We start from the raw sequence: 25,111 nt of genomic DNA, 5'->3' as shown, positions 1-25,111 counted from the left end.
TTAAAATTTCAAACGGTTATATTATATGTTGGAGCGCTCCAACGTATATCGTGCAATCGCATTTTCACGTCCATTAATTTCAGAGCTATTAATGAGAAAATATATAAGTCGAAATGTCGAGCAATTTTAAATGTCTTCAATCCGTTTATTATTCACGAACGGGAATAGCGAGCGCGCGGCTACTCTATTTTCTAAAGACGAACCGTCGTATATTTACGATCGGCCGCGAATATTTAATCCCGTGGTTTTAGGCGAAATTATCGTACGAGATTTTATTTCACCTGACAGAGCCCCGACACACACACGGTAGCGAAAATGAATTACGACGGACGTACGATGCGCCATGTCGGTGAAAGTGTTTTATGTGACTAGTGCGTGGAAAAAAAAAAAATCAATTCCGCCGAGGTAACCCTCGGTATGCTGCACCTTGCACAGATGATTTACATACGTAGCATGAAGGGGTAATCGGTAGAACCTGATGCATCCGACATAGTTTTGAATTTCAAAGCTCAAGCCAGTGAAATTTAATGAAGTTCCCGCATAGATTTTCGTTAGATTTCAGACTCTCGAATAAGATTGTTTGCCGGTACACAAAAGTTCTACTGCTGCTTTTTTATTATGTTTCATCTTAATAATTCACAAATCCTCATACGCTTCTTCTCGGATATCTTTTAGTCTTGTTAATATTTCATAACATTTAATATTAAACATCTAGTATTAAAGGTTATTACAGAATTAGAGAATCTCTCTTTTTTTTTTAATGTTGTCAGTACACTTTTTTATGCTTACATTCCTCTTCGCACAGCAAAGATATATATAGCTTTTAAATACAAAAGTCTAAAAAAAGGTGACCTCCTTTTTTCACGTAAGAATAGCCTTCGAAGATTAACGCAAATAAAATTTGGAGGAAGAAAAAAAAAAGGAGGAAAGGCAACAATACAACGGCTTTATTATTCACATTGTTGTCCACAATTTTTCTATTGAAAAAATATGGAGAATTTGTCGAGCATTTTGTACGTAACAGGATAAAAATAAATAGAATAATACATACAATTTTATCGTATATATAAATGTAGATATAAAAATTCTTGATATCCTGAAGATGATAATAAGAATTTGAAGCGTGGACATTTAATATTTCTTGATACGGAATTAGTACACGTCCGGGGGGGGAGGGGAGCGGTATCTGGAACACCGAGACCTATTCCGTCTTTTCCCTCTTTCTCCCCCCCCCCCCCCCTGGGGAGGACGAGTCGAGCGAGTGTCGCGACGATGAGGACCAGGGAGGCGAACGGGGGTGGAAAGGCGCGCTCGGGAATGCTCGCGTCAAACTCGGAGCGAGAGGTGGTATAATAAAAGAAGCGGGGAACGCGAAGGAGGCCGTTACACTGTCTGCCTTGTATGTTTCTTCCGTCTGGCCTAGAATGCGAGGCAGGCTTTCACTGCAGTTTTCTCGTCTGGGTCGGCAGCTCCGTTCCCCCGTGTTGTTTTCTCTTTTGCACGCTGATGGAAGTAGCCTCTCTCTTCTCGTCGTCTACCGCCGAAAGAAACATCGAGCGAACGTGCACGTCGGTCGATACCTTCACGTGGCATTTTTAAATGTCATCAGCCTGCAATTTCCGAGGTCGGTCTCGCGAGCACAAGTCTTGGAGATGGCAGCCGTTCATTAGTAGGTTCTGCGACACGCTGACCTTTAACTTTAGAGAAATCCTTCCAGAGAAAAAGAGAGAAGGTACCGTGAGATCTCAAAAATCTTTCAAGTTTCATGAATTTTTTTTTTAAACGGGGTCACATGAACCGCTCCATGATATCAAAAGCTTGTTACAAAATTTATAGCACTTAAAATTAACGAGGCCGTCCATTTATGCTTGACACTTACATCGCCGAAATGCTTAATATTTTATGTTAGATCTTCATCATTCGATGAGAAGCACTCGAATTGTATTTAATTCGTGATTAAATTTTTTTTGTAAAGAATAATTTAGTTCAATTAGCTTTATTAAATCTTAAAGTAAATGCCGGATGATTTTTCATCATTAATTGTGTAAAAAAAAAAAACTGCATAGATTTGTCAAAAAATGTTGCACTACCAAACATTCTAAAATTTTTTTTAAGTAGATTAATTAAAGACAGTGAAAAAAATCACAAATTATTGAGATATATTTTATTATAAAAGTTTTTGAAGACGATATGAAAATATATTATAAAAATATGTTCGCGAGTATTTTCTTTGTATTCGCAATTTTTTCCTCTGTGTATATAAACAAGACAATATTCTGAATCTGTATTCTGTATATATATATATACATACTGCTAGATCTAATACTCCGACACGAACAAATTGAAAAATGTGTGTTTGTGTGTCCCGTTCTGCCGAAGATCATAAAATAGTCTTAAAGACGTTCCGTTTTATGAACCTTCTTTTCAACTAGGACTCCGTTTATCCATGACTCTACGAAAGCGATAAAAATGTCGATTCCGTTGTAGTGTCCTCGACGTCGCTTTGCGCGATAAGCAAGTCGTAAAGATATTACGCGAGATTTTGATTCATTATCGCGTACACATAAAAAGACAAATGTGTAAACTGTTCAATTTTAAAAATACGGAAACTCTAAATAGATTTCTCTTACAATCGTAGGACTAGTTTTTGACAAAATTTCTCTCTCTCTCTTAACGCAAATATTTTAATAATACGTTACAATAAAATAAATGTATTAAAAATAATATAAATTTCTCTTTCTCCCTCTCTCTTTACTTTGCTATATATAATTTTAATTACAAAACGCGCGTGAGTTTAATCTGTAAAAATAATTGCATTAAGGAAAAACATATTTAAAAAGGCATATAAAATTGCTTGCATATGTATAATTTTCGATAATGTCGAGATATATTCTGCGATTTGCAAATGTACAAGATTGCATTTATAATGTGAAAAAATATCGTTACACACTAAAAAACTGTAGGGGGGTTTCTTCAGAAAAACACTGGCCCGTCGGTGGAGATTCGTTTAGCGGTTTAGCTGAATCTAACGGTTGCTCTAATCGCACTCGTTAGTATAGCGAGCACGGCACGCTCGTTAACATGCGTCGGCTCGTAGAGCACGGCACGCTGCGCGCATAATTCGTGGCTATATATGCAAGTACTAGCGCATATTTAACCACTATATAAGACCGTACGGGAATATCTTTTATACTCATGAATAAATTTAATTTGCAAATAACTGAAATTGTAAATGATGTGCGAGTAAAACTGGATTTACTATTTATGTCTTCTTAAGTAATACCCTCTAATCTTTTGTAATTAACGAGTCATCGATTAAATGTGCAAACAACCGATATGTTCATAAAAAAAAAATTCACTTAAATTGAATACCTTGGATTTATTGTAGAATTACACTTATCTATTTAAAGTTATCGCAGATTGAATTACTATCGTTAACTTTAAAACGTTTTGCTGTGTTACTTTAATTAGTATAACTCCGACAAAAATTACTATGTAACAGAATTTAGCGTCTAACATTTATATTTTACGGAATCGACACAACGGAATACACAAAAATAAATATTGATCGCGACGTATTATCTTTCGGAGGATATAGATCCAAAAAAAAATCTTCTTTTAAAAAAAAGAAAAAATATACGCCAAGGTATACATAAAAAGGTGCTGAATACATTCTTCTTAATAAAAAACGGATATGAAATTAATAAATGTAATTAGCCAAGTACTTCACGCAAGACAAATAAGATAGACTAAAAGTAACTAAAACTGTCAACTGGATTATAGTGAAGAAAAAACTTGGCGTGCCCGAGTCGCGTTAATTGCACTTCTGTGAATATATTATCTCAACATACTATTTGTATTATAAATTAAAATATAAAAATAATAGACATATGTATATAAATATATATGTATGTATATAGTGATATAGTTTGTGGGACATGAAAATATACTCACAAATAATTGACGTATAAATTGTGGAGAAATAATTTGCAATAATATTTACATAACAACATAAATAAATTTTAATACAAAGATTAATAAGCAATTATTAACATCTCTTTTTTGTTGAATTATTGTTTTCATGTATTGCCTATATCTGCGAAATATTGTATGTAATAATCTTTTTGTTAATTAGCAAATAATTTCCGTATTATCTTATCTTTTGGAGGATATAAATAGATAGGTAAAATGTTTCTTAATGTTCTATGACGAGCTCTCTAAGACTCTAAGAGCATACAAACAAAAAAAAAATAAATAAAAAGCAGCGAAAAATATGAAGAAAATGAAAAAATATATGAAGAAAATAAAAATAACAAATAAAAATAGCAATAGTTATAAAAAAAAACGTGCAAAAATATATGTAAATAAAATAAATAATAAAGAAAAAAAAATGCAGGATTTGTCTCGGATCAGCAACAGTGGGTTTCTTGTAAGCAGAGTAAACAAGTAAGAATGCGGCGAATGTAATATCTCCCGTTTTATTTTTACACTTTTAGATAGATTTCTCCGAAGAGAAACCCCATGTGTCAGGTCATCATCCTGAAAAAAACGCCACGCTCGCACGTAGCCGCCCACGTATAATGGGCAAATATTAGCTCGAGTCGAAAATTAGGTCGATGGTTGACAATATTGTTTTTTTGTCTTTTTTGTTTTCTTTCTTTTTTCTCATTTGATTGGACTGTCTGGGTAAGAGACGCGTGGGAAACAGGCAGCGGGAACGTTTACACAAGTGTGTCTCGTACGAGGGTGACTCGCTCGATCACATCTCATACATTGTATATTGAAGATATAATATTGAAGCATCTAAATCCCGCCGAGCCTGGTAAAATAAATATCTGAACAACAGGCGCGAGCTCTCGTCTCTTCGCTTTTCTGTCTGTAACACGCGATATGTTATTTTATTCCGAATGTGGGGAGATACTAATATAACAGTAAATACGAATTAATGGCGAATAATTTTAATTGTTAAACGTTACGTGACACTTTGCATATATTATTTACAGTTTATATAATCATTGGAAGAATGTTGTTTATTTAAGTGTATATGTACTGAGAAAAAAATTAAATCTTGATACATATTTTGTTTCAATACTGCCTTAACGTTTACTTACAGCAAGCAAATATTTACTCAATAAAAAAATTATAAGTTAAATCAAATTAATGATTCTTGTATCAAATAAATATATATTCACGTTTAGTACATATTTAGCTAATATATATTTTTTAAAGTAAATATTTATTAAAATTTAGTACATTTTTCAGTGTAAAAAGATATACGGAAGGATTATGGACATCGCTGCATATTTTATTAGCCTTGTCGAGTTATTTTTATGCGATTAAGCGTGCTGTGCGACGTTTATGGAATTGCAAAAAATGCGTGTTTACTCGAAAAAAAATTTCATTTTTCGGACGATTACGTTCCATAGTATTTAATCAACTCACAAGTACCGAAAAAAAATCTGGCAATACGTTGGAATCTATTATATACGCTCGAGGCAGTTATCTCACTTAAAAAATCGAAATTCAAAGCTCTACGCTCGTTGAAAATATCACATATAACATTTTCGACAATAGCAGGGGTTTTAAACCTAGGTTGGATTAATGCTTTGCTATTAGTTGACATTACATGCTCTAGGAATAGTAGAGCTTAGAAATAGCACAGCGTCATTAATCCAACCCGTACAAAATATTTAAGATAATAAATTAAATAACTATAACAATGCAAATTAAGACTTTAAGTAAAAGAAGCAGTACATTTTAGAAATATAAAAGAAATATAAAAGAAGCAAAAATGTAGAAGAATCCATTACAAAATAGACTTAGATATAATAGATCAGACGATTCTCATATATTTTCGAGGCCGTGAGCAACTAATATTGCACAGAGTTAGCGCCTAATCCACGTTACCGTTCACTCTGCCAAGAGTGAAGGTACTCGTTTAACGAATGTCGCAAATAATCATGACGTTTTACGACAGTCACGCTGCCGACGATGGAAGGTTTGTGCATGCACATATCTCTCAAGGATCTCAAGGATCTCTCGTGTAAGAGAAAAAAAAAACCGTCATGACGCATGAGAAACTCGTCGTAGGAAACAAACACTTTGGCATTACGAGCTATTTGATTTTTTAAAATCAATCACTGTATAATACTCTTTTACTCACGTCACCAGAATGTCGAATTTCAACGAGGATCTTGAAGACATCCTCATTGTGCAAATATCAGAATTCTTCTAATCAAATATATGTATAAATGGAATTTAAAAGAAAAATTATCTGTGTGATGTATACCTGAAATATATATTTTTTTAAATAAATCGAAAAATTAAATCTTGACTTTTAAACGAGTTAGATATTTTTTATAAAAAACTTTATTACAGAATCCTGAATTGTACTGAATTAATATTACAACACAGAAAGAACGGATTTTGCTGAAACGAATCTATAAATAATTTTGTTAGATTATCAAAATAATTATGTATAGGTTTCAAGTACAAAATCAGCAATGCTGCAAAAAGACTTTTGACTTAGCAATCAGCTTGAGTACATAACTATTTTGACAAAAAAATTATTTTTAGACCTGTAAGCTAGAGTTAAAATTTTAAATAGACACTTTAGCAAAAGTTCCTTTCCACGTACACTCTGTTTTATAATTAATTTTAATTGCATTTTATCAGGCAGTATTCTCGAAATAAAATCACTAATACAATCGTATATTTATGTTATTAATAATTTTCAAGATTTCTTCGATATATTATATATGCTATATGCTCGACTGCGTCAGGGGACTTTTACGTTGCAAAAATTTACTTAAAAATTCCCGCTTGTACAAAATTCCGTATGCAGAATAAAACATCGCGCTAGCTGATGCAGTTGTTGCGTAAAAACGTTAATGCGCGGAATATCTCGCGCGTATCCGCAAATCGGGGGGCTCTGCTCCTCACGCATCGACCACTCGGGGCAGGATAGGCGGCGTCGTTGGATGAAAAAAATATTCTCAGAGTGTATTCGCGCCTCCGTGTTGCGAAACCCGTCTATAAAGCTACATAGAAAGAGTACACGCGCTTTCGTGCGAGCGCGATGGCGCGACGGCGACGGCGGCGGCCGCATAAAGTGTAACGGTGGGATAATTTTCCCGGCCGTAAAGCGACGCTTCGCCGGGTGATGGTGCGACTTACGGCGAAAAGTGGAAGCGGGAAAGTACAGGAAGGTTTACATGTCCGCGTTGAATTATTCCACGGTAAACGGCCGCGCGAGAAAGAAAACCTCGCGGAGCGACTCATGCGTCGCGACTCACCCCGCGATCTTCCCCCCCTCCCCCCGTTCATTTTCTAACTTAGCGAACTGCATTAGAATGAAATTGCGAGGAGAGGCTCTTGAAAGAAACGAAGGGAAGACTTCTTTCTTACATCCGGTAATTCAATTTAATCGCGCGATATAAAAAGAACTGAAAGTCTAAAAGATTTCCCCCTTTCTCTTGAAAATTTTACGTATATGAAGGTGTAGGAAGTTTAATGGAATTAGGAAAAAGGCGGCTCTCTCACAAAGTATGCTATTAACTAAAAGCGGTTCGCTTATAAAAATGAGAAAAAGATTTTCCACGTTCGAGTAAAACAATCTTTTCTTTTTTTCCCTCTCCTTTTTTTCCTCTTTTAATCGATTATACAATCGATTTACCGATCGCCGCAAATCGAAGTCAATAATTAATTCAGAATAATAGCTTGACGGCTCTCGCAGAGGAAACAACCGCGTGATTTCCGCGTGGAAACGCGTCGGAGGCCACTTATCGCTAAAAAGGTCTAAAAAGCACAGCGCGAGGCCGTAAAACATTTTAAAGGACATGTCGCAACGGCCTGCGTCTAGACGCGGGTCGCCGACGCTATTATCCGGGTCTCGTTAATGCTTATCTCTGCCAAACGGGAAGCGTCTACGCAACGGCGGCAGACGGATTGTGCAAATGTGCTCGCGCACATTAGTTATACCGTGCGTGTTGCACGCGCACTTTTATCCTACCTACGCGACTCCGCATGGATTGCGACACGTTCCTGCTCTTTTCTGCCTCTCTCGTTTCAGCCTATTGACCTCCGGACACGCGTAATTAATCCCCTATAGACGTGTACACACGCGACATTCACCAGGGCGACGCGACAGGACGATATTAGCGAAGCGGCGCGACGCTAATACGTCCGGAGCTTTCAGATCGCGCGCGACACGCTACTGCCATTCGATTATTTCTAACGCGAATTCTCGAAATTCTGAAACAACCATCCTGTTACCTCTCATTATTCGTCATAACTTTCCGGTCGCGTGCACGCTCTGCGCTGATACACGCTGGGCTATCGGAACCAACAACATGAATGTCATTCGTAGAACTGCGTAGCTTGTTATTTTATTTCTTATCTCACGTAACTTACGTGACTGATCTTTTACATTTCTTAATTAATGTAGAAAAAAAAAAAATATATATATATATATTTTACATACAATGTTATAATTTTATTTCTCTCATATTGTAAATCATCAAGTTATTCTTTTTAAGGACAATGATATATTATATTTAAAACCAGTGTTTTATATACGACTTAATATGTATCCCTCGAAAGGACTTTCGAGAATGCAACAGGCGCGTCTGCGATTTATTCTTCCTACGAAAACATGATCATGTGTCACGAACACGAGACCGATTCAACGTTAATTAGATACTCTAGCCATTTATTTCCTTTTACCATTGACGTCCTGTGTTTGAAGTTACTGACGAGAACGAAATTTGCGCGAATAACAGATGACAGAGTGATCGCGTAACGAATATGCGACGTAACTTGTGTGTGCAGCTTTCCGTAATACAAACATAACGGGAGTTAGTCACTTCATAAATATGGCAATGTCAGAGACACGGACTAGCGTCATGCAAATTGGGAAATTCACAGAAGGTCTGATGTATACGCGTAGAATTGTTTCTCCTCGCGTTCGCGTATCATTTGCCGTGCTGGCAACGTACCGCAAACGAAACCGTTAGATTGTCAAGTTCTGCACGAGAAATACCTGCATATTCATATCCTCAAAGTGAAATACCTAAGAATAAATATATATATATATATATACTCGATTTTTTTAAATAATAATACATAACGAAGTCGATATAAAAAAATTAAATCATTGTTAATTTCACAGAGACACGAAGAAATTTATGAGAAATATTTTCGCTTACGTCGTTCAGCTAAGGATTGCATTAAATAAATTTCACAAGTATTCCGCAGAAGAATCAATCGTAATCAGGAAAATCGATCACGGGATATTATAAGAAATGGATTGCCATGCCGATCAATGGACGGTGGGGAGGGGGGCGAGGGGGAATGATGAAACACGTCTATAAAAGCGCATACTCTGAATAGTTCATTGTTTAAAACATTGAAAATCGTTGGGCGACTGTAGATAATTTTCCCACGATCGAACACTCTTTGCGGGGTCAACGCGAGCTCTCGGCGCAATGTACCGGGCTTTATTATGCTCGCTCGCAATGCAGAACGTCAAGCGGTTTGATTTACAATCACTCTGTATCGAAAGTAAGGTATTGTATAAAATACGATTCATCTCGTCGACCGATGGCGAAACGTTTGCGCTAAAAAAGAAGTGGAAATATTCCAGGGATAAACTACTGAAAAATGCATAATTATGTAATGCAGTCGAGATATTAAGTAGCAGCAATAATTTTATGGCGGTTATTGCTATATTGTAATTTTTTTTTACGATGGTTTTAAACGATTTTTATGTGGCGCATATATATATGTATATTATGTACCGATAAGCTAGATTTTAAATCGAAAGATTAAAAAATTTTAATAAACAATCAATTTTATTTTATCTGATTAATTATTAAAGAGAGAACGTGTTATAAAATTTTATTTTAGTCGACATATTTTTTATATATCGCATTCAGAGTGGATGAAATTGGCTTAACGGGATTGTAATCTCATGAGATTAATAATTACAAAAAAAAAAAAGGTTGTCTTCTGTATATGTCAGTGCTGCGTTTTCAAAATTTTGATACAACAATAAGATTCTATTCGTTAAAGAATTCTAAAATCTCCCTGATGCAACAAGAATTTTAATTAGATGTAAAAATACAGACTCGACTTTCCTTACACGAAGACTTATTGCGTTTCTTATGTTTTTTATCAGGAAACGATTTATAAATTCTAATACTTTTCGATATAAGACATTAAATTTCTCGTTTTATTACTTTTTATTTTTGATATAGAAGAGTACTTTTTTCTTTAAAAATTGCAATATACTCTTTCTGTAAAATCAAAAAAAATATTTTAATTCCTTTTTGCATTTTTTGCCTTCAAAATATTCAATTCTGAATTGCTAGATTTATGATTTTTTTTTTTTTGCGCGGATACGTTTTCTATATGGAATCGTATTCGAAGTTCTTACAGCTGGACTTCAATATGTTTGCTCGCGACATTGGTTTGCCGTCACTCCGTGGTATCATTGGCATGACTTTTTTTGTCTTGGAGATTTTTCTCGATCCGAGGAGTGCACTTATTCCGAGGCAGTCGAAACAATCCGGCCTCTTATCGCTGGCATTCCCCTCATCTCCGCGCTCCAATCTCCTTTCCTCGTATTCGCATTCATGCGAGTAGCCGTTTTTATTTGCAGATCACAAACGGAGATGGTGCGATTCTTCTTCGTCGCTCTTATTTTCTTCCTACGTCTTCCTTGCCTCAGAGCGCCGCGAATCGAAGATATGTTGTTTCTTTAATACGCTTCGTTTGCGCGTTGAACAAAGAATTCATCCGTTTCTGTTATTGAAACCGAGTTCATTCGAAAAACACATCTTGGCAACACTTATTGCTAAGATTTAGATAACGTCATAACTCACAAAAAAAGGAATATAAATCATCTTTATTTCTATGCCGTCCTGCACAACATTATCGGAATCGCTCCTTGATTCATAATACAAAAACAGATGCATCATCATCGATGATTTTGCAGACAGAAAAGTGAGTTTCTCCATGTTAAAATTGAAAATTGTAAAATTGAAAATTGACTTTATGTAAACCTTCTTAAAAATTTGAAAAAAAGTTATTACATACATTTTTTTTTATTAGAATCTTAGTTTACTTAACGATATTTTTCCAAGTTTCCAAGAAGAAACGTCAAATTGATATTATTACGTCGAATTAATATTATTTTCTGAATGTCTCTAAAAAATTGAACTCGTCTGTTAAATAATATATTTTTTTTAATTATGGCTGTGACTTATTTTTGCACTGTAAACCAAAATTGTGGCGTAATGTCCGAATGTCTCGAAAGAATAGAAATTTACGTATTTAACAAACGAGTCATTGATCATCGACCTTTAGACTGCTACAAAAAATCGATAGCGTTTAACTCTTTCTATATAAAAACTTTCCAGACGAGATGACCCTAAAAGCCGTCCAATCAGACTTCATAATAAATTCCAAGAATACACCTAATAAAATATATACACGCGTCTTTCCTTCCCTTCTCTCTCTCTCTCTCTCTCTCTCTCTCTCGTAATAGTTAAATTTAGGAAACATATATGGGCTACGAGTGCTGTTAGCGAAAGTTATTTACGGTCGTACGATTCGTTGAGCCATTCTTACCTTATAATATCACGAATTTTTGCTCGCGATTCAACGGAAAATAAATATATAAAACACGATGACGCGAATGCACATACAATTTTAATAAAAGCTGTGATATTTCTTTGCTCTTTAATTAATCACGCGATGTATGTCGTAATCATAACCTATGAAGCATAACCTATGAATCATAATCTGACTCGAGTCTTAATCAAGCAGAAGTTATTCCATTTTTAACCATATAATTGTTAGAAGTAAGTATTTGTCGTTTATATATAATTGCATGCGATCTGTTTGTAATCACATCGATCTGATCTTCTTGATAGAAATGACTAATTCACGCTCGAGTGAATTTCTTAAGAATCGAGCAATTTGTAGAAAATTCGCGAACACGTTTATGGACGCAAAATGACATCGCCACGATGCAGACCGATGCGACGCAATACGCGTCGACGGATTTGTCTCGTGACCTTGAGCGATAACAATAATTGGCAGCGCGATTACATTCAACATCGCAGACAAAGTCGCCGCGCAACAGATTAGAGTCGCGCCTCTAATGGTACTCTAGTCCGTATCGCGGAAATCTAATCTAATCCTTCAGCCGTGAATGCCACTCATATATGATATATGTCGAGATCTTAACGACTCTAATCTAATAATATCGATCTGTTTCTTATACTATATTAGTAATTTCAAAAAAGAGAAGACTCTCTTGTCGCAAGAAAGATTAATACTTTAAATCTCTCGCCGATTATAATAAAATATTAAAGGCTAACCATTAACTAATGAATTGTAAAATATTTAATCTCTCGAACAAGATTGAAGTATAGAATTTATTATCTTAGAAAGTTATAAAATTGAATTATGACATAAGAATAAAATACACGTGAAATAAAACTGATCGTAGCTAGGAATTTTCGTTAGAAAAAAATATTGAAAAATATAAAATATAATTATATTCGTATATTTACGTTAGAAAAAAATATTAAAAATATATTCGTATATTTAAAAAATTCCTATTTTACGCAGGTGAATATTATTTAACGTTAGATATTATGAATGTCAAGTACAACATTCGGTAAAATTAATTCTTCCTTTTCGTTTGACGCCAAGCGAATTTTCTTGTAACGAGACGTTCGGAAACCGACGTTTCGCGGACTGGAAGGATTTCTTTTTTTAGAACGACTTTTATGCACGAAGGTGTTAGCAGGTGCTGCGAAAGTATAGTCGCAGCGCTTTACAGCGAGTGCATGATGTATCCCCGGTGCATTGCCCTCATGCAGGGTGGCACGTTCTCATCGATCGATACGTTTTACCAAACGACGACGACGACGACGACGACGACGACGACGACGACGAAGACGAAAATGACATAGAACGTTGAAAAGCATTTGCGAGTCAGCGATTCTTAAGACATTGTAGTTTTTCAAGTATCGATTAAATCACGTAAGATTTGACAGTCGGAAATTTTATTTGCTGCATTATTAAAGTGTATGCGCAGTAAAATGTTATCAGTATTTTAAACGATATTAATATTAAAAAAAAAATAACTAAAAGATTATTTTAATTATACTCTACTCTAATTCGTACGTGAAAAAAAAAAAGATTTATTAAACATTGATTCAGCAAATCTACAGCTATATGTATATAGACAGCCAGTTTTCTATGTCAAAGTTGTACAGCTGAGTAAAAATTATAGATAAAAAAATATTTGATGTAACAGCATAGAACATTTATCAATGCAGCAAAAATAACTTTCGACGAAAATCAATTCAATATATAAATCAAAATTTTTAAGAAAATATGCCAGCTAAGATGGCACATATTTTTGCTTCTGTAATGAAGAAAACTTGTCACATTAGCGATTTTCATTATATAACAAAAAATTTGCTGAATTAGCATACTGATAATTGCCTAGAGATACATAATTTTTTATCAAGTTATCAAATCTTTTTAATTATAGATGCAACAAACTATTGCTTTGCTGAATCACATCTAACCTATTTTTTAAATAAATATTTCCAATTTAGGATTTATTTAAAATATTGCAGATTTTCTTGCTGCAAAAATACTTTATGATCTATTCCTTTATAAAATACGGTTAAATAATACAAAGGTAAATAATTATTTGATCATTTAAAGTGCGTGGGTGTCACAAACGATGCGAGGTAAACAAGAACAAATATAATCACGCCGAATCCGATTTGTACGATGCAATCGTGACAGGGGCAGGTAGTAAGAAGACTTACGAGCGGCATTCCAGCTTGTTATCGTCGGATCAGTATCGCCGGCAAGAATCGTAAAAGAGATGTCTGCGAATTGATTGCGATATAACACCAGCGGAAGCTCTTTCGGAAGGAAAGCAGTTTTCGCGACACACGAACATGACACGTCTCAATTTTAGCTCTCGGAAAAAGAGATTGATGCGATAAATGATGACATACATCTTACGCGAAGGTATTTCGGTTAATCTCTTTTTTAACGGTAGAGCGCAGGTATTGGAAATTCAAAGATACATATCTCTTAAACGTTATGATGCATATTTGCATATATTATCATAGTCATTTCTTATTCTTATCTTATATTTTAATATCTTATATTTTAATGTATATAATAAATCTTTTATATGTATATATCGCGTTTTCGCTCACTAAAGCATCACAATGGTGCACATGCATTTCGCCTTAACATCAATATTTGCAACAGACGCAAGATTAAGACGAAGAGATTGCATAATCTAAAAGACACAGACGGTAGCAACGTGAAAAATTATACGCGCTTTATCGGCGAGGCGCGATTGGTTTGACGTATATATTTTAATCATTGTTTGTCGGCGTGAGCCCCGAAGCGCGACATTGATCGAACTGTGTAGGTAGCATCGCAAATATTATGCTTTTTTCGCAAATACCTTCTGGAAAAAATTATTTTTCGATAGATTATCTTCGGTAGAAAACATTCGTGATAAAAACCCGCGAAAAAAAAAAGAGAGGATAAAAAAAACTTCGTCCATATTTTCGTGTTTATATCTCGCAAACATTATTTTTCCCCTGAAAGTCTCTTCAGAAAAGAAAAACTTAACTTCTCTCTTTTTCGGATACGGATATATTTCTTTCCTTCAATTGGCCACGATATGATCCGTTAACCAGTAAAATAAGTTATTTATAATTATCGGCCAATCAACAGCGGATGCTCGCAAGAAATATCTTCGCTTTCGACTTCGATATCCGCGATTATTGTATTCCGTTATCTCGGCGTTATTGCGGCGAAAATAACCGACGATGCAGCGGCTTGTCGATCGCATAACTGGCGTCGTGGAATTCAAGCGAAGTTCATCTACGAAGCTCTTCCAAATACCAGCTTTGTCGTCGCCGGGTGACTTTGACGTCCCGGGGAGAGGATAACTCGGGAGAGGTGTAAGTTTCTCGAGGCGTATAACACCCGCGGACGAACGAACGATCGGCGCGGCGAAGTTTACCCTTTTCTGAAACTGCAATTTCAATCGAGCAACAAGGGAGAGACGAGGACAACGATGATGACGGTAGCGTCACGTTTCGAGCGAGCGCAACGGTATCGAGCGAACTGCGACAGCGACTGGGCTGTTTTATGGTCCACCGAGATGCCGGCGTGGTTCGGGGAGCCATAAAGTCCGTTACAACATCACCGTTCGCGAGCTTTTGCGAGCCGCTATGGCATTTCAAGCACCAGCATCAACCCCAGCGAACTTCGTCCCTTCGCCGCGCTCGCCGGTAATTCTATCTCCGATCGATCGACCGAACATCTCGTCACTCTTTCATCCTCTCTCGTTCGTCCTCCTGCATCCGGGTTGCTCGCTACTCGCCTAGGGCCACCGTTGCCTCGCGAAAAATTTAATCGTCACACAATACAGTACGGAGACATGAAACATAATAGTATGTTATGTATGTAACAAAGAATAAACGTGCAAGAAAAGTAAAGGCAATTTTCATTTAATGTTTCAAGCCACTTATAAGTCTATTTACTGGGAGAGATTCAATTTTTTGGAAAACTGTTTCTGTACGAGTGCAAAATTTCTTGAGGCGCGGAAAATGCTTTATTTTTGAAATTATTTTCGTCATAAATTGTGTGAAATTCAATTGTGGAATTATGTATCGCGAATTAACGTTCGGAGTAGTAATGAACTATTTTTGATTTGGATATGACTCGTGTCACGTCATGACGACTGCGATATAATATAATACGTGATGTAACTCTAATCAAATAATCCATCGACTCTGTCAGTTTTGAACTAAAATCACGAATGGCTCGAAAGAGATGAAAGGAGAGTCATCATATTATATATGCACCAAATATAGCTTATTCCTAAATTCAGCACATATAAATTCCTTTTACTTTACGAAGAATGACATTGGTCCTCGTTTTAAAATATGCTCGGACGAATTTCTCTTTGAATTCCCGTTTTTCTTCATAAAAATGTTATTCCACAAATTTTTATCCATTTAATTTCGTCAAGAAAAGTTTCTCTTTAGTAGAAATAATAAAGAAATTCATCTCTCTTATGAGTCATTTAGAAAATGCGAATTAAAACTTCTATCTGATTATTTGTTTTGGATTATCCTCTCTAAATAGTGTCTATTAATATAATATTTAGTATTCTACAAGCAAATCATCAAGCAACGATCAAGCGTAGAACGAACGAGAAACATGTGAATTCAAAATTTTATTAACTTATAACAAAAATGTAAGTCTCGCAAAGTTCCAGATAAAACAATTTCTACATTTGTGAGAGGATAGTTCAATAAATAATATTTATAATAAAGTGGAATTCGTGAGATTTAAAAGAAAGAAATTCTTTGAGCGCTTTTTTTAAAAATAAAATATGTCTTATTTAAATATCATGTAAATCTGGGATATGTCCACATGCAGCGATCATATTGATTTGTATGACAATGCTTAAAAAAGAAATTGGCACCTTCCTATTTTTTCCACGAAGTTAGTCTCTGAAACTGTACCACAATATGGATATTTATTTTCCATCGAATGTGATCGTCTTTATTGTTAAAATAACAAAAACAAAATTAATCTGGGTTAATGAGAGGAGATACGCTATAAAATTTTAACAAATAAATTTGTTACTCCATTTGATGTCTTCTTTATTTAAAATCTTGAGAAATCATTGACCGTTTCGATTCTTTTTGGAATTTTCTTCAGCAATATTCTTAATCCATATTAGATTTCGCGAACAGTCAAGATAGAGGAACTCACAGGTTTCCAAAACTGTAGTGTAATCCACGTGAAAAAATGTATTAATGCTAAATGCATAGATGAGATACATTGTATATTTAATTTATTTCGTTCGAATACCTACATGAATGGAAACGAGAACGTGAATACGCAAGTAGTGAGACAGGACGACAGCATGGCTCCTGTTTGAATGCTCATACCAGATAACTTAAATATAAAAACAAAGAAAGAAAACAACGAAAATAAAAAAAAAAACAAAAAAAATTATCTAAAATTATATTAAAAAAGCAGTGAGAATATAAAGTATGTGGTAAGCAATTATGATAATTATTTTAGAATTTATGGATAAATCCGGCAAGAAGAATATCAGCTTGGACAAAACGTGTATTGCGTGATAGCATTACAGGAATACGAGAGCACTTGATATGATGGAGCAATTTTGAAAATGTTCGCATACCTCTATGAACTATCGAAAGGGCTTTTCCGTACATCTGCATTATTATACATAACGAGTAAGCGTGATGTTATATTGCAAGTCGATCGATACGAATGGTACGCGAGCGAGCATTCATCCCTCTGTGTGTCAGTCGCTCCTGTCGTTGCTGTCTCCGCCGCACACCCTCGCTCTGTTGTCGCAGCAACAGCCACCGCCGCCGCCGCCGCTGGCATCCCTCTTCCGCTTTCCCTTTCGACGGCCTCGGACGAGTGCGAGAACGCGAACAGAGGGGTGCTGAAAACCCCTTTAAAGCTTTAACGCGACCGACCGACCGACCCATCAGTCGTTAACGCGTGCACGTGCCAGCAAATGTTCGCGAGAGACTTCTGCGTCAGCTCTCGCTCGTTAAACCGCTATCAAATTGTCATAAAAATTCATATTGACAGAAACGCTCTTAACTTTGGTCCGGAACTGCGGCCGAGGATCTTTGCGTTTGAAAACAAAATCGATGAAACAAAGAATTTGTCACCAAAATTTCCTGGTTTTTTTATTATAATAAAAAATATATAAAATTACATTCTTATTCATACTTTAAAACTTTTAAAGTGAATCTTACTCTGAGAAGTAAAATATCGCTCTCAAAGATTGAATTTCAGCCAGTTCTTTTTCAAGGACTAACTCAATTTTCATTCTTTCGAGTGAGATTCCAATCCAAAGAATTTAGAGAGTATATAATATGTATTATATGTAATTGTGAATATGTTATTCTTATATAATTAACTTAGAACACGTGATGATTTCCCGATCGTACTGCACACAATTTCCGTGTTTCTATGTACACCGCCAGTGTATTGAAAATCTATAATTCACGTAATGCTATAGATTTTTAATCCTAGCAGTGTATATCGGAACACAATCCAAATATCGTTCGTATCTCAGGTTAATTTTCATTACTCTTACATCAAATACGCAAAAATTATCAAGGCATGTGTATATATTTAATATTTTTGGAAAGATTTGCAAAGTTATGTATTTAAAAAAAGGGAAAGAATAATGTCAAGTGCTCCTAGTATTTCAAAGAAAAGAAGTATGTAGGACACGAATGGCCGTCAGAATGATCGAATCGTATGTATATTAAGGATTACTAAGATTTTTGGAAATTATGTCCGCCAATATTTCATCCATTGATTAAATTCGACAATCGAAACAAGAGCTTGTAGTAAGTTTGCGGCAAAAATTAATGTTTTCAAACACATTTTTGAAACACTGCGCAGCACGCTTGGAAATGTATTTGTTTCTATTTCATAAAAAAGAGAAACACATAATAGGAAAATATTCAATATAAGCCAGCGCTACTGTTAATGTATTGAAAATGCGAAATATCTATAAATTTGATCATAAACATCGTGGTATTGTGCGTATTTCTGGATATACGCGACGGTGGCTTTCACGATCGTCACAGCACACCCGATCGATCTATTTCGATCCACGGCCAATTGGACGGATGTGCGAACCGAAGACGCAACGCGGGAACGAAAATGTATGTATGTTTGAAAAGGAAAGCGCGCGAGTCGCGAGTGCGTTCGCACATGCGATCTCGTTCCTTTTGCCGTGCTTGTCGGCACTTGAAAAGCTCGCATGACCTTCTCTGTTTTACTTCACGAGGTGTGCACGAACCATGCCATCCTGTGGGTACCGCCAACTGTCACGACGTGACGTTTCTCGGCCCGCCTCTTACGAGCGTCTCGTACGCGTGCATGCGTGCGTGCATGCGTGCGTGCATGCATGCGTGCGTGCGTGAGCAGATGTTTTAAACCGGATTCACGAAGGGAACGAGCGAAGAAATTTTTACTGGAAAGAGAGAAAACGATTGAGCTCGGCTAATCGAGCACACAATTATCCGAATTACACAGAATCTGAGATTATATTGCAGAATTTAGAATCACGCACACAGATGGTAAGAAAACGATAATTAGTTTAAATTGTAGTTGACTCTAAATAACTCTCCTGTCCATTTCTACAAATGTAGATCAATTATCATCTCGGTTTAACTTACTTTTTACTTCCTTCTAGTTTTAAGAATTAAAATTGATCTACATCAGTAGAAACGGGTCTTAGAGGAAACCTAATAAAAGATTGTCAAAGTTACTTGCATATTTCATGAATTCATGACTGTTGACGTTATGAACTTCATAGCGCTCGCGGTTCAAGATTAATTTATTCTTACAAATCAATATACCTATGTATGCGCTCATATATTATTCGAAATTAATTTTGCGAAAAATATCTTTGTTTTCCTTTCCAATAAAATTCATATTTATCAATGCACGTGTTCATTTTGCGTATGTATTGGTAATTTTTGTTTAAAGCAATACGTGCGCATTTCGTAACGGCAACGCATCACGAATCAAAGTATTTCGAGTATCCGTTCGATTGTATGAATAATCAACATCACAGAGGAATTAATCCTGCGGATATAATGATATGATTTATATGCAATTATTTACGTGAACCGAATGCAACGGCGCGGCACAGCAATAACATCTATATCCACGTATGACGAGCTCTCTCCTGATCGAATGGTCGAGCAATTTCATTTTCTGTACTAATTTATTCATGATCATATAGTGGAGGGCTCTCGATCGCAACCCTTTTTCTCGGCGCCAGATAAGAGCAGTCACCACATGTTTACGTTTTATGCGTCACAATCAAACAAAATTTCGAACCTTTCTTTTTTCTTTGCTCTCGAAACATTTGTGATGAAATAATCGCAGAGAATGCATTACAGATGTTTGATATTAATACTTCCAAATATTGATATTTTTTAGGAAAAAGGTCTAGTCTATATCGATAATTGCCTCCTCTTGCAAGCACGTATTGATACTTTTGTACGATTATTATTGATGCAATTGCATCTTATCAGAAGTAATTACACTGAATACTATTTAAAGTCTGAAACACAATTAAAAACATAGACAATAAAAACAGGGAATAATCAATAGGTAATCTGTTGTTTTCTGTTTCTACATTTGTGTTTTTCAATTGTGTTTTTAATGGAGAAATTTTTCATTTTGTACGTTTTCATCTTAGTGGAAAAAAGTTACATCTCTCGTTAGTACTCTAGTTTTGATGAATACATCATTAAGTTATCTATTGATATAACTAAAAATATTGGACATCTCCCAAATTGCATTAAAAGAGATGCTTTCCCTCTTCTAACGAAAATTCGCGAAGAAAGGAATTTTCGCTGGAAGTAAGAGAAAACGATTGAATTCGACTCTAATTGAAGTTTACCTGAGACACAATTATTAGAATTATACAGAAGATTTGAGATGATTATATTACTGAATTTAAGAAATATCTCACGATTTGTTAAATCGCATATCATTATTAAACGATAATTCCGAGGACGTTCAATAACGTTCAGCTATACTATTATAATGCTTTTAAAAATATTCATAGTCATTCTTTTTTATTTATACATAGAAAGTAGAACGATAATAATGTCGTTGCATTTTGCGTAGATCAACAATATTAGCAGCTTTGTAACGACGTTTTTGCATAATGATAGTTATCTTGCGCTTCAAGGGTGTAAATATGAATACACATCGATTTTGCAGATGCTGTCGGTGAGCCAAGGAATGGAGGTCGGCAGCAGCGGACGCGGTGCATCGGCGGAAGATGACCCAACCGCTGGTGCGGTCAGCGGTGGAGTCGGTGGCGGCGGCGGTGGCGACGGCGACGATACCAGAAGGCGTCGAGATATACAGGCGGTGATGATCGCCGCGGCGAGGGATCGCGCGATCCGCACGGAGAGCGTCCGGCATGATCTTGCTCTCAATCTGCCGCCGAGACTTGAGCTCCCGGACGGCGAGGAGCAGCCATACGGGGCGCACCCGGATCTTCACCTTCGCAACCCGGAACAGGTAAGAGAAAAACGCGGAAAGTTGGGGCGCCTCGCGAAATTCGAATAAAATCGCGAATAAAATCATCGAACTTGACCTGATGGGTGAATGGATCGAGGATTCGAATTGCGTTCGAATAGGGGGTTTATTCTTGATTCTATATTGTACATGAAAATCTGTAATATACGTAACGTATCATATACTATAGGATTTCGTATACGATATTTTCTAAAAATAATCCTCCCAGATCTTTCTCTTTGTTTTTCCTATATAATTTTTTTCTTACTTTCTTTGTATTTATTGATGCTTTTTATTTTGTTTTTCTCTTTATTCTTAGAGGGCTTGCCCTAGAACGTTAATAAACGTTATTTATCTTCTCTCTTTTTTTCAGTGTTTCTGTTTACGACTGGTTTCTCCAGAATTCGTACTTACTTTTATTTTTTAGCGTTACAGTACATTTCTCAAAAATGCAAAGATGTCAATATTATTGTTCTTAACAATGATGTAGTATTCTCTAAATCATGATTAATGACTTGATTGTCATATTCTCGTTTTTACTGCAAATACATGTAACGCTGTAAGATTATATGTACGTGTCGACATATGTATGTATATATTTATGTCCATTGCTTCCAGTCGGGAGAATGACCGAAAAAACACATTTATTTATTCACTTCCTGTCCCTCCGCGAATTCTCAGGTTCAAGTACTCATTATGCCTCGTCATCATTACGCAAGCAAGAATATTAAACTTCAAACCGCTTGAAGCACTTAAGGCTACCGCAATCACCGCTATTGCAATACAGATTTACATTCTGGAAATTATGGTTTAAAAATATACGAAACAGGAGAGTAAAAAAATAGTATTTTAATTCTTTAAAATTGGCCACTCAATTTTAAATTATAAATTTGACATTCAAAATACCTATGTAAAGTATCTTGATGTTATGAATGAAAAAATAAAGAAATTTCTTGATTCTCTTTAAAATATTAATTTTTTTTGAATGAATATATCACAATTTTATTGAGTAAATCTTGTATTCGTGCATTCGATAATCAATGTTGTCGAATTACGATATCGAAGTTTAAACTCAATTATCAAAGACTTCGCTCGGATATTCTGCCGTTTTATTTTTCGTATGCTTGACTATAACGAATTTTCTTGTTTTCAGGAGAGCGAAATTTATCAGAAATGCGTGCGAGCGCCGCCAAATCGCACTGTGTTCGATAGCGAGAGTCCGCCGCCTTATCGGACGCCAAGTAGCAGCCAGCATCTCCACCCGGGACTGCTCGATATGCCTGGCGATCGGGTGACGCGGAGTCAGAGTCCCAGCAGCAGCAATTTGTTGTTGAATACCGCACGCTCGATGTTCAAGATGTTCCCGAGCCACACGACGCCATCGTCGACGTCAATGCCGGTCAACAAACCGCCCTTTTCCAGTTATTCCGAGTCCAGTAGTAACGTGAGCAGTAATCTGAGCAGTAGCAATCTGTCCAACATCACCGTGGTGCCCTGCGAAACCGACGAAAGCCGGCAAGAGCAGCAGCAGCAGCAGCAGCAGCAGCAGCAGCAGCAGCAGCAGCAGCATCAGCAGCAGCAGCAACAGCAGCAACAGCAACCCCAGCAGCAGCAATTCCATCAGAAGGTCTGATCCGCGGCGTCCTCCTTCCTTGACGCCGTTGTCGTCATTGTCGCAGCTGCATCGTCCGATTTCGAGAACGAGCGATGGTACTAAAGATCGTTTTGCGCGACTGCAACGACAACGACGACGCCCTTCAAGACTGACTCACGGGAGAAACTTCAACATAGGATAAATTCCATTGGTCACGTTCCATCATGTTCAGCAACGTGTATTACATATACACGAGAGAATATAATATCCTCCCGGCCAGTGGTATCCTCGTTGAATCGTTCTTCCGGCGTTCTTCTATAATGAGAGAGAGAGCGAGAGAGAGCGAGAGAGAGAGAGAGAGAGAGAGAGAGAGAGAGAGAGAGAGAGAGAAAGAGAGAGAGAGAGAAAGAGAGAGTCGTCCGTTCGTGGCCTAAAGGAGGGCCGGCGGAAGTGTAAAAAAAGCCGGCTCCTGGTAATGACTGTAAAGTCAAATCAGTTATCAAGACTGCGCTCAATCGCCGTGCGTTGGTTCGCGCTTGTCCTCTTTTTTTCGACCAGGAAGATCGATGCGCCGTCGCCGCCGCCGTTGTTGACGCGTCTCATTGTGCAATTCCACACGCGGCCAGTGTCTAGCCTAGATCTCAGATTATTTCAAAGCGGTAGCATGAGGATTACGATGTTGCGTCGGACGTGAAGAGGATGGAAGGAGAGTTAGAATGGACGGAGCGATCGAAGCTCGGCATGGAAAATAGCGTTACCAACGCGCGACGTGAAGCGATGGCCTACCGTGGAACGAGGGACTTCCTGTCCGGGAATTAGACGGTGAAAAGCTTTACTTCGAAGAGAAACGGATGCGAGGTTATCGCGACTCGCGCGATACCGATTCGACAACGAAGCAAGAACCGCCGGTCACCCTCTTCCAGCTCTCGATCGGAGGCTTGATCGTCGGACATCGCGGAAGTTTGTTCATCGCGACGAAGACTTAGTAAATTATTTATTATCGATATAACATTTTATTCGCGACGGGCGGCTGCTGCGCGACGGCCGGACGGGGCAAGTGTGGTTTCACGCGATGGTGGTTGTGGAGAAAAGGAAAAAAAGAAAAAAAACGAACGAACGGGACACGAATTGTATGAGCGAATTCGTTCGGTTGCGTGAGTGCGAGACCAGGCGTGCGTATGAGTAAATGCAAGCGCGCGTGTGCGGAACGAGTAGAACGAAAGACGCGCAAGAGGCACGGCTAATTGTGGGGTTGAGAGGGGAAAAAAGAAAGAAAAAAAAAAAGACAGAGAAAGAACGGAACCCGCGCGCGCGCTCGCGCGTGTTTGTGTATGCATGTGAGGAGTTGTGTAGGGGAATAATGTAGTGCCAAGAGTGAAAACGGGAACTCTGTACATATTAGGCTAGGTAGTTCAATATCAATATACTTATTACGACTAAAAAAAAAAAACGATATGCTACATACCGATTTAAAAGTAAAACATCAAACATACATTACAAACACGCATACCATTAAAAACACGAAATGGCCGGCCGTACGAAACTATAATGGGACGCGCACACACCTCCGACAAATGTATATTGTTCTGGCAAACGTCAAAGTTGAATATGTTCTACCTCGAATGCTATATGTACTTGAAGCAATCAATAACGTTGAATCTTTTCCGGCATAGAGATTAGAAATAATTATAAGGAAAATTAATCGATCTCTTTATTTTAAAGATTATGTGTTCGTAATTATATGTTCAACTGTAATCATAAGTAGCAAATCAATGTACTGATACTTTTAATTTAAAAATTTTTGAAAGAGTTAGAACAAATGGTCATTTGTTATCGTTACATTGTGTAGTTTTTATAAATATATAATACAAAGTAAAATTTTCGAAATTTCTTACAATTCAAATAGTTATAATGAAAAGAATTAATGGTTTCTTCAATTGCACTGTATATGTGTTCTTTCTCTTTGGATTAGAATTATCTACAAAGGAAACATAAATGCGACTATCTGGCGCGGTTGTATATCGATATTTCTAATTGACTGACTTTTTCTTTAAGCAGTTGCCTATCTCTTACTAAAACTGGAGGCATACGATGCGATTTTGCATGCAATCTAATAAATTCCTAGAAATTCTGCGTTCTGGATAAACAATCATGTAACTTTGTCTAGGGCGGAAACGTGAAAAATGAAATTTTTCGTTTGATATTACATACTATTTTGTTTGATATACATTGAAGGGCGTTTTCCAGCAAGGACATAGTATAATGCAGTGAATCATTATATCCTTCACTGTATTACATTGTATCCTTATTGGAAAACGTCCGAAATAA

General features: G+C 36.6%; 1 protein-coding gene across 2 annotated transcripts in view; it reads left to right on the top strand.

Annotated features, from left to right (window-relative positions):
* Nucleotides 1-24,215, top strand: part of LOC108755417 (hybrid signal transduction histidine kinase B-like) — a 78,547-nt gene extending 54,332 nt beyond the window's left edge. Inside the window, exons 3-5 of one of the 2 annotated variants that reach the window (XM_018498394.1) lie at nt 20,887-21,192; nt 22,343-22,746; nt 22,778-24,215. In XM_018498394.1, coding sequence (XP_018353896.1) covers nt 20,887-21,192; nt 22,343-22,746; nt 22,778-22,985 — 918 coding nt within the window. In that variant the 3' untranslated portion in view covers nt 22,986-24,215. Of the gene's footprint in view, nt 1-20,886; nt 21,193-22,342 lie in introns of both variants that reach the window. The other variant, XM_018498395.1, reaches the window with a different exon arrangement.
* The last annotated feature ends 896 nt before the right edge of the window (nt 24,216-25,111 follow it).

This window comes from Trachymyrmex septentrionalis, unplaced genomic scaffold (genome assembly GCF_001594115.1).
Source record: "Trachymyrmex septentrionalis isolate Tsep2-gDNA-1 unplaced genomic scaffold, Tsep1.0 scaffold87, whole genome shotgun sequence".
In the NCBI taxonomy this organism is placed as follows: Eukaryota; Metazoa; Arthropoda; class Insecta; order Hymenoptera; family Formicidae; genus Trachymyrmex; species Trachymyrmex septentrionalis.
The sequence above is the reverse complement of the archived record's forward strand: the minus strand, read 5'-3'. Positions and strand labels throughout refer to the sequence as shown.